At 59.9% G+C, this 12,194-nt stretch overlaps 1 protein-coding gene across 2 annotated transcripts; it reads right to left on the reverse strand.

Moving 5' to 3' along the window:
* Nucleotides 1–1,159: 1,159 nt before the first annotated feature.
* On the reverse strand, nt 1,160–10,009 carry SELENBP1 (selenium binding protein 1). Of its 2 annotated transcripts, XM_084865428.1 has the most exons (13): nt 9,843–9,954; nt 8,581–8,685; nt 6,941–6,997; nt 6,653–6,765; nt 6,237–6,422; nt 5,615–5,735; nt 4,137–4,319; nt 3,674–3,852; nt 2,883–2,961; nt 2,657–2,778; nt 2,046–2,138; nt 1,764–1,882; nt 1,160–1,553 (listed from the first exon to the last, which is right to left on the reverse strand). In XM_084865428.1, exons 3-13 carry the CDS (start codon nt 6,945–6,947, stop codon nt 1,391–1,393), a joined length of 1,365 nt encoding a protein of 454 aa, XP_084721554.1. In that variant the 5' UTR covers nt 6,948–6,997; nt 8,581–8,685; nt 9,843–9,954; the 3' UTR covers nt 1,160–1,390. The 2 variants fall into 2 exon arrangements, with proteins under 2 accessions (XP_084721554.1, XP_084721553.1); XM_084865427.1 differs by lacking the exon at nt 8,581–8,685 and having other exon boundaries at nt 9,843–10,009.
* Between the last annotated feature and the right edge of the window lie 2,185 nt (nt 10,010–12,194).

Consider the following 12,194-nt stretch of genomic DNA (forward strand, 5'->3'; position numbering starts at 1 on the left):
CCCGCAGCGCGGACTCCACGTCTTCAGTTTTCCGAGGTTTGGGAGTCCGCACGGCCCGCTGTCCAGCCACAAAGCTATGGCTCTACCTAGCCGGGACTGAGGACCTGATCCCTCCGACATGGAGAGACTAGTTCCTATAGGTCTCTGTGGCGCAATCGGTTAGCGCGTTCGGCTGTTAACCGAAAGGTTGGTGGTTCGAGCCCACCCAGGGACGCTTTCCTTATCCTTTAAAAGCAAGAGCCAAACTTCTGTTACCTCTCTCTTTCAACAATCACAGGAAAGAGAACTTCCTCCACTAACTTCTTCCCAAGTTGGTTTCTGTCATTATGGGTTTACAAATAATGGTGTTCTCATCATCTTATACACAAGCATTTCCATCGGGTAGAAAGAGCAATAGCTCTAATGCGGTGTTGACTTGCGTCCTGCAAGACTCCATTTTCCCTCCTTTTGTAGGCTCTAGAGCACATTATCTGTAACTTACCACAGTCTGCCCCTATGCTGTGGTCGCCATGCGTTGCCCTTGACATATGCTTTAAGCCCCAAAATCTGCCATTATTACTGTTGTTGCGTCTATCCCACGTTTTTAAAGAGATGTAAATTATAAGAAACACGTCTTACATCTACATGTGATCCCATGCAGATTCCATTCCTGTCACCTTCATCCTTCGTGTACACCCTATCTTTTTTTTTTTTTTTTTTTTTTTTTTTTTTGCCTCGATTCCCTTGACCATCCTTGCCTTAGAATTTTCTTTGGAGTTCTGAGACCACACACTGTTCATGGTTATCTTCCTGTCTGCCTGGGGCTGGATCATCTTATTTTTGTTACTTGGAGGGGATTTTCATGAGCTTCCAAATGAAGGTGAGGAGGAACATCAAATACATATTCCCTGACGTTTATCAAGCACCTTCTTAAAGAGGGGAACTTGTAAAAATCGGAAGTGGGTCAATGTCACTGTCGCGTGCTGCGAGGCACTGCCCCCTAGTGGATGAGTGAGACGTGACACACGCGTTGTAGGGCCCGTGGTTCTGTCAGCAGACAGAAGCAGCACGTTGTCACCGTGAATGTGACCCCTGAGTCCTCTTCAGGACGTTCCTGTGCAAGATAGGAGAGAAACCACAGGCCCCATGACCTCCGAGACACGGTGACCTAAGGAATAGGTTTATTTTTTTGTGTGAAATAATCTCAAGAGCTCACGCAGAGACGGCACGGTGAGCAGCACATAGCAGTGGTTGGTGCCTGGAGACGCGGCTCCATGCCTTTCGCCAGCCGCCGTCTGGCTTTGGGAGGGCGAGCTGCCACGGGCGGTGGCCCAGGGAGCAGAGGGAAGCCAGGTCCCCGGGGAAGAGAGGGCTCAGAACGTGGCGGGGGGCTGGCTCCGAGGGGTGCGCTTCAGAGCCAGATGTCAGAGCTGCAGTCACCCCCGGGGTAGCGCAGCTCATGGGCCAGGGCTGGGCCGAGGGGCTCCTTCCCGAAGTCCACCAGGAAGTTCGGGTTCAACTTCAGCCCTCCCTTTACCGTGTCCACATCAACCTGCAGCATCACGGAGCCTTCCCTGGCGGCGATGGGAGGGGGGTGGGGGGGAGAGAGAGATCAGAGGGGGACCATCCCCTTCCCCCAAGGCATTGTGGGTGCACAACTAGTTCCCGGGGAGGGAGCAGGGTCTGTGTGGCGGGGCAGGTGGGTGCCCGAGGAATCTTTAGGAAGCCCGAGACCTCTGGGGAGGGGAGGCCTGGGAGGCAAGCCCAGGCTGCCTGCGTCTCACCTGATGAGATCAGGGTAAAACTGCTTGTCCCAGGCGCTGTACAGCGACGTGGTGACATAGAGGCGCTTCCCGTCTAGGCTGAGCTGGATCATCTGAGGGCCTCCGGCCACCCGTTTCCCCTTGGGAAAACCAGGGGTCAGCCCCCAGGGCCCTGGAGGGGATCCCAGGCACCCCCCAAACCCCCAGAGCTTGCTGAGATGCTCCCCCCTCCCCCTCCCTTCCCTCATTCCCCTGCGGCGCGGACCTGAGGGTGCCCGCGGGCGGGCGGGGAGAGCGCCTCACCTTGACCACCAGGGGCTCTGGCTGGCCTTTCAGCTCCTGGTCCTCCAGCACTTGCACGGGGCCCCCCTTCACGATGCTGCCCCCCAGGAAGAGCTGGGAGGGCAGGGAGGGGCAGAGAAGGTGGGACGGCAGCCCAGAAAGAGCCATCTGCCTCAGCCAGGTCTCTCTCTCCCTCCCTCCCTCCCTTTCCCAGGGAAGCCAGGGTCCCCGCAGTCCTGTCCTGCACCATCCCTCCGTCCCCATTCTTTTCTTTTTTTAAATATATATATATAAAATATATATTTTATTGATTTTTCACAGAGAGGAAGAGAGAGGAATAGAGAGTTAGAAACATGGATTAGCTGCCTCCTGCACACCCCACCTACTGGGGATGTGCCTGCAACCAAGGTACATGCCCTTGACCGAAATTGGACCCGGGACCCTTCAGTCCGCAGGCCGATGCTCTATCCACTGAGCCAAACCGGTTTCGGCCTCAGCCCCCATTCCTGCCTTTCCTGCACCTCCCTTATCACCCCCAGCCCCTCCACACCCTTTTCCTCGGGCAGTTTCTCTTCTTCTCCCCTTCCCGCTCCCCGCCCCCCCACGCCACCCCCGGCCGCTAGGGCTCCCACCTGCCCGGTGAGCCGGGGCCGCTGCGGGTCAGAGACGTCGTACTGACGCAGGTCCCCGTGCAGCCAGTTGCTGAAGTACAGGAAGCGGTCGTCCAGGGACAGCAGGATGTCCGTGATCAGGCCTGGGGGCAGGGCGGGGACGGACACGGGCCAGAGGCTTTGAGGACTCCGCTCCCCGGGCCAGTGTCAACCTCCCGGTTCCCACCCGCCCACGCCTGGCACCCACCTGGCATCTCAGGCAGCATCCAGCCCTTCACCTTCTTGGGCGGCACCTGGATCACCTTCTCTGCCGACCAGGTGCCTCCCTGCACGGGGATTAGGAGGAGGAGAGGGGAGCCTGTCAGAGTTGGGGTTGGGGGCAGATCGGGGTCTCCCCGGGACCTATGTCTGCAGGGAGACGGCGGACACAGGGCCTCCCTGCCACTGGGGTCTGGTTCCGGGGTGGGCAGGCTCCTTAAGGCAGGAATCAAGTCTGTATGCCCATGCTGAAACCGGTTTGGCTCAGTGGATAGAGCGTCTGTCTGCAGACTGAAGGGTCCCAGGTTCTATTCCGGTTAGAGGCATGTACATTGGTTGTGGGCACATCCCCAGTAGGGGGGCTGTGCAGGAGGCAGCTGGTCGATGTTGCTCTCTCATCGATGTTTCTAGCTCTCCATCCCTCTCCCTTCCTCTCTGTAAAAAAAGTCAATTAAATATATTAAAAAAGAAAAGTCTTATAAAAAAAAAAATTCTGTATGCCCAGCATCTGGCCCGGTGCGGACCTACCAGCTCACACCGTCTTCTGTTGAATAAATGAATGAATAACGATGGCCAGGTGGGGCTAAGGAGGACATAGTTAAGGACTGAGAGTGAAGAGGCAGGCCGGTGGCCATGTTTTGGGCCCCGGAGGATTCTGGCGGGTCGAGCCAGGCTCAGAGAGGCCTGGTTACTCTCAGGGAGAGGAGAGCATCATGTCTACCGAAGCCTGGCCAGAGGGGACGACAGGATGGCCGGACGGGGCCCGGGGGCACGGGGCACCTGGTTCTTGAAGAAGCGCTGGATGCTGGAGCTGAGGGCGCAGCCCACGAAGCCCTGGGCGGCGGCGGGGTTGTGCAGGAAGCGGATCTCCAGGGGGATGAGCCCGTCCTGCAGGGTCAGGGTCTGCACGATCTCGTGGCACTGCCAGTCCCACACGTACAGGTGGCTCCCGTACAGTCCTGCGTGGGCACGGGGCCGGAGGGCGGGCTCAGGGGAGGGGCAGGAGGGCATGGGCAACAGCTGGGGCCCGGCCCTGGGCAGGAAGCTGGATATGGGGTTGGTGGGATCGGGACACCCCGAGCGATCAGAGCACTCAGCACCTCCGATCCCTTCGCCCAAGGGGCTGGGGTCCACGTGAGGGAAGGGAGGGGTTGGGGAGTGGGGTTTGGGAGCAGAAAGAGGGCCTGCGCCCACGCTCCTGCTGACACCCCCCACCTCTTCCCCTCCCCAGGGGAACCCTCACCAGCCTCCACATCCGCGGGGTTGAAGCCGTCTCTTAGAACGTTGGGAGCTGCCCACTCGGAGCTGATCATGACGTTGTGCCGAGGCTGGTACCAGAAGTCATACCCCAGAGGCGCAGCGCCCCCTGGCTTCTCCCACGTCCCCTTCACCTCGAAGGTCTCTCCGTCCAGCAGCACGAACCCCCCTGAGCAGGAAAGCAAGTAGGAGGTGGCAGGAGGGGCAGTCCAGACAGAGGACCCCTGCCCAGCCTCGCCCCAGGCACGGCCGATAGGCACCACGCCCACCGCCTGGCACCCGCTCCTCCCACTGGGGTGGGCAGCTTCTTCAAGTCACGTGTCCAAGGGGCCTCACCAGGAGTGTCAGGTGGGAGGGGGGGACTTACTCGATGCCTCTACCTCACATCCCACCTCAGCCCTCATCCCTCTCCCAGACCACAGGGGGTGTTTCCCTCCCGCTGAGCCTCCTGGGACTCTGCACCCCGTGCTTCTCTCGTCTCGTCTCACCTCCCACTCTCGGTTCCTGCTGGGGTCTCAGCTCCAGTCTGCTCACTTTGTTTTTTACAGAGCAGACAGATTATATTTATGTGCATGTCAACGTGAGCGCCCAATGCTTTTTCCTTGCTGTGTATGACAGGTTGATACTTTTTTTTTTTTTTAATACAATTCGATGTCTACTCCTAATGTCATTACATGCAGGAATGTGGCCCTGGCCAGTGTGGCTCAGTGTGCTGGGCGTCTTCCCTTGCACAAAAAAGCTGCCAGTTTGATTCCTGGTCAGGGCACATGCGTGGGTTGCTTGCATGCAAGAGACAGTTCATTGATGCTTTTTTCCCTCTCTCTCCCTCTTCCTTAAAAATCAATAAACGATTCTTAAAAAAAAAAAAAAAAGAAGAAAAAGAAAAAAAGAAAGTCTAGGAATGTCATGGTCCTATCGTCTCCCGGAAAAAACAGTTAAGTAGACCTAGTGCAGGGACATCAACTCGATGACCTTAACGGACATTTCACTCCAATCTGCCCCCCCCAGCTGTCCCCTCGCTCCCCTCCCCCCGGCTTCCTAAAGCTCACAGTAGCCCCCCTCTCCCCGGCTGTGTCTGCACATGGGACATTTTATAAGTGTCTGCTCCGATCACCATAACAGGCATGGCAAAGGTAGAGATGAAGGGTCCCAAGAACTGTGAGGAGGTTTGCTCATACTTTACGAAGGCTGATTGAAATGAACGTGCTCTCTGGGGCCCTGGCTGTGGGCACACACGCCCCATGGCAGGCCGCTCTAACGGTGACTTTGAAGTGGATTCATTAGTCAAGGCTCATTTTCACAGAAACAATGGAAAGAGCTGAAGTTACTTGACTGTGGTTTAAATGTCGGGTGCGACCAAGCCCCCTGGTTCTCCCTGGAAGGTTATCCCATCCTTCCCCAGCGTGGGGCCTGTCCCCCCTCACTCCCCCCCGCCCCCAGATATGCTGCAGGGCCAGCGGGTACCTTTGCCATTGCCCTTGGGGTCCCCCAGGGAGCTGATCATCACCTCCCCGCTGGCCAGGCAGTGGCTGGTGTGGAGGTAGCCCAGGCCACACTTGGCGTGGATGTCCTCGGGCTCAATGACCTGGAGAGGCGGAAGGCATGGCGGCAGAATCTTACCGGCCCGGGAGGCCCCACTCCCCACTCCTTCACTGCCCCTCCCCGCCATGTCTTCCTGCTGAGCAGACTCTTTCCTTCAAAATGACACCGTTTCCCTGTGGGAATGTGGCAGGGGTCCAGTCTGGTCACTTAGCAGCCAGAGAGCGTCAGAGAGAAAGAATGCCAGCTCCCGAGGCAGAAGGCACTGGCTCTGCCCCCTCTCTCTGTCCCGAGGCGCTCACAGCCCCGTGGGGCCTTAAGCTGCTTGTGGGACGGGTCATGCCGGGTCCACGGTACACCAGCAGCCGGCAGCCGGCGCCGCTGAGGAGGGAACGCAGCCAAGTGCTGAGGGGAGGATGGGAGGCTCTTGCCTAAGGGAAGCCACGGGCTCCTAACTGGCTGGGCAAATGCTCTCCCACTGCCCTCCCGTCCCTGCCCCACGGTGCCGATTGAGGCTGCCCAGGGTGGGGGGTACATTAGGACATGCCTTGTGCAGCCTCGGGGCGCGGGGCTCGGTGCCCACATCCACCACGTAGACGCGGGAGGAGATGAGGCTGGGCAGCACCAGCTTGCTGCGGGCCTTGCTGCGGTCCCCGTAGCAGCTGCTGCAGGTGTTCCAGCCCGAGTGGTGCAGCTCATCCTTCAGGTGGGGCACGGGCAGCCGGTGGATGACCTGGGGGGAGGGGAGGGAAAGGGGCGGAAGGCGGTGCTCAGCCCGGCCACGCCTCTGCTCCCGAGGGACTAGGTGCCCGCTTTGGCTGGCAGTGCCGTGCAGGCTGGGCCCTCACACTCCCCTCGCACCTCTGGGTGCCCTGTGCAGTGGACAAGGAGGACGAGGGAGCGTGGAGCTGGGGCAGGGCATCCTGGGGCCAGGGCTTGCAGCAAGCACAAGCCCCCCCCTACCTGGCAATACTGGGGAGACTTGGGGTCAACGTCCACCGTGGCCAGGTAATCCGGGGCCTCAATGCCGGTGTTTCGGTAAATGCAGGGCAGGTAGACTATCTCCTCCCGGGGCCCTGCGGGGAGAAAGCAAGCAGTGGGGGAGGGGGGCGGGGTGGAGAGGAATAGGCAGGGACAGTGCTGGCTGTGCCTCCCACCCTCCACCCCCAGCAGCTGTAGCATCGTCAGTAGAGGGCGCTAGCTGTCAGAGTTCCTTCCTAAGGTGCTGAGTCTCCAACATCGCCCCCTTACCTTTCATGGCCTCTAGGGGAGAGGGGTAGCCGGGTCCACAGCTCCCGCACTTGGTGGCTGCGGAAACAGTGGGCATGGGGGTGAGCGACACTCCGGAGGGCGAAGGTTCCTCCTGACCAGCTGCCACCCACGCCCTACCGTGGCCAAGGCAGACGGCTCTAGGGTTAAGCCTCAGACCAACCAACTGACCGGTTTGCAAAGCCACCACCAAGTCCCAGCGTAGAGGGCACAGCCCGCTTAGCACAACTAAGCTTGTCCTTATGCTCCCTAGATCTTATCTGGGTAGCTAATGAGCTAATGGGCTGTGGGAGGTGCAGCCAAACAAGTGAACCGCACAAGAACACCGTAACTAACTCCGGTGACCACTCCCCTGTCCATCTCTGACTGCAAAATAAAGGCTCAGCTTGCCCTCTGGATCTGTTCTCTGTGGCCTTAGCCAGGCCCAGGAGATCCACCCCAGCTTATTCTTTTTGTCTGTCTTTTCTACATCCTTCAACATCCTCCCTCAGGCTCTGCCCAAGCCTCGGCTGTGCTGGCGCTGCACATTGCTGTCCCAGGTCCTGACCTGCTCCGGCCCCTCCAATCATCCTCTCCGCACCTCAGAGCCCTGATGGGGCTGGGTGTGACCAGAAGGGCTGTAGACATGTGACCCGAAGGTGGACAGACACTCAACACGACCCAGGGGAGGGCAGGGGAAGGACCAGGGCAGGGGAGGGCGCAGTGGTTATGCTCTTGGCTTGGGTCCCCTTTTCCGTTGGCCATGCAGTAAACACGGGAGCGGAGACACATGACTTAGCCTCTCCACATCTGCTTCTGCAGGAAGTAACCGAGAGGGCTGAGCCAGGGAAAACTGGATGTTCCCCAGGAGTGGCCCTCGAGTCCAAGGCTCAGGGTGGTGCTGTTCACTTCCTTCCCCAAAAGGTCTGTTCCAGGCTCTGGGACACTCCCCTCGCGGTCCCGACCCAGGCTTGGCCAGAGCCTGGGTTATGTAACTGGTCCATCAGGGTCTGGTGGGGCTTAGGAGGCTGACGGTGAAGGTTTCCGGGATCCTGGATGTCCTTAGACCGGCTTAACCCCGGGGCAGCCCCCGTTCTTCAGACGCACAAGAGAGGGTTCGGCCCACCCCCCAGGGCTGTAGGGGGGGGGGCTCTCCTGTCCCCCGAAGTCTGGCAAGAGGAGCCACATGGATCTATGGGAAGAAAGTCTGATCTATGGGAAGGAGGCATCAGGGTTTGGGCCTGGCCAGGAGGAAGGGCTGAGGGATCGCACAGGGCAGCTGCAGGCTGAAGGAAATCCCTGCGCGGAGCTCTCAGGCCCGGGCACTCTGCCTGTCCCCGGGCCAGTCTGCCCGGTGTCCTGACAGCTGGGAGCCAGAGTAGCCAGGGCGGAGCCTGCACGGTGCCAGGCCCAGGCCTTCAGCCAGGGAGCAGGTCCCACTCCTCACAGCTGCCAAGGGCTCAGGCGGCCGGCCGAGAGGCAGCTGCAGCGTTTGAGAATCCAGGTGTGATGTCTACTCTCTCCGCCTCCTCCCTTTCCCTTGCTAAAAGTGGGTGATAGCCCTGGCCGGTTTGGCTCAGTGGACAGAGCGTCAGCCTGCGGACTGAAGGGTCCCAGGTTTGATTCCGGTCAAGGGCTTGTACCTTGGTTGCGGGCACATCCCCAGTAGGAGGTGTGCAGGAGGCGGCGGCTGATCGGTGTTTCTCTCTCATCGATGTTTCTAGCTCTCTATCCCTCTCCCTTCCTCTCTGTAAAAAAAAAAAAAAAAGTCAATAGAATATATTTTAAAAAATAATAAAAAATAAAAGTGGGTGATCAAATCTCCAACCTCCTTCTCTAGGTGGCAACAAAGGTCAAATAAAACTGTGCAGGAGGACTTTTGTTAAGGAGAGACACTCCTGATTTAATATGGGGAGGTCCCAGGAAGGGGGAAGGGGAGAGAATCCCAGGCAGATTCCCACTGGGTGCCCTGAGTGGGGTGGGGGTGGGGGGAGTGGGAGGCGGGGGCAGGGTGAGAGAGGTCCCGTCCAAAGGAATTAAGGGGAGTGGTTCTGTTACACAACCAGGCGGTCAGAACGTGGCCGGGAAGATGAGGGGGAGGGGGAGGAGGGTCTGGACGCGGAGAGGGAAGGAGGTTCCATCCTCCAGATGTGAAGACAGCGAGGCGAGCCCCAGGCAGAGGCTGAGAGCCAAGGTACGGAGGAGGTGGTCCCACCGGCATGGCCTCCCCGCAGCCCACCCCTCTCTAAGCATCTCAGGCCAGACCTCCCAACATCTCTGGGCTTGAGATGAAGCCAGGGACGTTCATTAAGTTTTCCCAGGGCCAGGCTGCCTGCTGGGCATCCCGCCAGCCCGGGAGACGGCCCAGGACAAGGACGTGGACACTTGCAGCCAGACCCAAACTCCTCCTCAGCCCGACACCCATTCCCACGGAGTGGGGAAGGGGAGGACTTAGAGCCTGAGAGGGTGGTGGGGAGGCGGCAGCAGGCCCCTGGGGGGGACCGTGGGCTTCCCGCTCCCCCAAGAGGGACTGGTGATTTGGGGGCAGCTGGAGAGCAAGCCTGTGCATTGAAGGCCCGGGTTCCCTGCTCCCCGAGGACAGAAGCCGGCCCGGGGCTGGAGTCGGGATCGTGCCTCTTACGGGGACTGTCGGAGGCACAGAGGGTCCACTCCCAAGCACCCAGACCTGATCTTCTCGGCTGCAGAAAGGCGACCTGTCTCCAGGCGGCATTCCCTCTGCCCTCCTTCCCAGTGCCTCCAGGTGCGGGGAGGAGGAGGGGACAGAGGATCCGGATCCAGCCCTCTGTTCCGTAACCAGCTGTGCGCTGGCCACCCCTTCTCCCCCCACCAGGTTCCTGCCACTTCCTACAGGTGGTCTAGGGGCTGTGCGGAGGCCCCTCCTTACCCATGCTGCTGGCTGGTACGTGTGGGTCCTGCGGGGTCTGCCGGGAGAGGGCAGAGGAGGGGAGCTGAGCGGTAGTGAGAGTGAAAGGCAGGAAGTTCCTGGGAGGCTGTGCGGGGGCCGGGGGCAAAGGGGAGGAATTTATCTGACCACTGGGTCTGGGCGGAGCAGCGGGAGGGCTGGGCTGCAGCCAGAGGGAATGACTAAGGGCAGTCGGCCAAGAACACAGCCTGGGCAGCTGGAGTTTGAGTTACAGGGAGTGTGTGTGTGTGTGTGTGTGTGTCGGTGCACATGCAGTCCGTGTTGTGCCTGCGTGTGTATCTCCTTCATGGGTGCCTGGGCATGTGTGAGTGTGTGTCTGAGCCTGTGCGTGCTCCTGTCACCTCCGTGGTGCCCATGTGGGCGCTATTGTGTGTGTGTCTGCATGAGTGTGTGCCTGTGTGTATGTGTGAGGCACACATATGTGCTTCTGTATGTGTGTGTTTTTGGACTTGAGTGTGTTCTGTGTGCTTATGGGACATGTGCCTGCCAGGAGACTCAGCCTGTGTAAGCATGTGCATATGTGCCCTGTGGGTGGTGTGAGAGCATGAGCGTGCATGTCCTGCACGTGTCCTGGGCCTCCTGGACCTGTCCTTGGACTTGTCTGCTGGGTTCAGGGGCCCCCGGAGCTGTGGGCCGCTTGCCTCTCCTTGCACAGCCAAACCAGCGCTCCCCTGAGATGGTCCTCTTATTCCAGACATCTGTGCTCCACCAGGCCCAGCCCTGACCTCCCACGGCCTGCAATCCCCCAGTTGCCTGCCGGGAACCAGGATGGGTAGCGTGTCCAGGTCCCATTCTCTCCTACCCATCCACTCCCTTTGAAATGAGGGAAACGCCTCGATGCTCATTGTTACCCCCCTCACCCTCAGGAGGCGGAAGTGGAGTGCCGCCCCCTCACGTCCCCCGCAGGTGCCTCAGCAGCTCCCCAGGGGCGGGTCCAGGGCCCAGGGGCAGCCCCATGCTGCCAGTGTCCCTAGCTGACCTAGGACCAGTCACAAGACTCAGGGTCTTCACTGATGCCAGAGGGAGCCCCCCAGCTGAGGACTCAGTGAGGGCCAGGGCGCTGAGCCTGCGATGACAGAGTCCCAGGGATGGAACGGGGCCACGGTCTCAGGCCGCCAGCTGCCGCTGAGGAACAGAGGCCAGAGGGAGGCCTGCTCTGTTAACTCGCTCTGGGCTGCCTCCCCGGAGCCGCCGGGGTTTGAATGTCTGGACAAGGGAACTGCCCCAAACTGGTCTCCGTCCTGAAGCCAAGCTCCCTCTCTCCTCCCAGCTGGCTGCCCGACAAGGTGACCCCTGCCCCACGCTCCGAGGAGCCGTGTCCACAGTCCTTCTCCTCTCCCTGGGGAAGCGCTGGGTGCCGATCTACTGGGTGGTGGAAGGGACACATTTGGGCGTGAGGTCGCCAGAGGAAAGAGCCACAGGGCTTCTCCACCGGGGTGGAGGGAAGGAAGGCCACACTGGTCCCCATGAGAAGGGGCCAGTCCCCCTCACTCCCATGGGTGAGGAAGGGTCACGAGTCCACAGAGGAAGATGCTCTCTGGCTGCCACTTCCTACAGGTGGTCCAGGTGGTGGTGCAGGGGTGCCCTCCCATCCCCAACTTCACTTGAAACCCATGGCCCTTGCCTGTGTCTGCATCCTCACCACTGCACCGCCGGTCAGCCCGGACGCAGCTGCCCTGCAGAGGGAGGCCCCTGAGGCTGCTCTTTCCCCTTTGCCAGTCCCCGGGCTGCCTCCACTCACCTGCCTCCATCCTGTCCCCCCCCCCGACCCCCCCGGGTTCTCCTTCTCCGGAGGGCCCCATCTCCCACCTCCTCGCTACTTCTCTGCTTCTTGGCTGGAAGTAGCCCAACACCAAAGACACCTCATGGCCAGCCTCTTATCGAAAGCTCTGGAACGTGTAACTCCCCCAAAGCAGTTCTTTTGCCTGTTCCAGAGCCTGTGGTTGGTTGCAAGCTCTTTCATGCTCTGCTCTGACCTGGCTGGTCCCTGGCTGGTCTCCTCCAAGGCGCCCTCACCTCGGTTTCTGCCCGGATGCACGGCCCCACACACAAAGGCTCCTCAAGCCCGCAGTGTGTGCTGTGCTTTGTGTCTGTGGAGAGGAGGGTGGGGGCCCCCAAAGCACAAGGATGGTCAGGGTTTGGCATTTGTTTCTGGAAGGCTCGGGACAGAGAGGCTCTTTCTCTGAAACGGGGAGAGAAGAAGAGATGTTCCTGACGGGGCAGCTGGTCTTCATGAGGAGGCGGAGGCGCCTGGGAGGGAGGGAGGACAAAGGGCTTGCATCCAGGTGCTCCCCATGTTGTCTGAGAGGCGCC

This window comes from Pipistrellus hanaki, assembly GCF_964339955.1.
Source record: "Pipistrellus hanaki genome assembly, chromosome: 18".
NCBI lineage: Eukaryota > Metazoa > Chordata > Mammalia > Chiroptera > Vespertilionidae > Pipistrellus > Pipistrellus hanaki.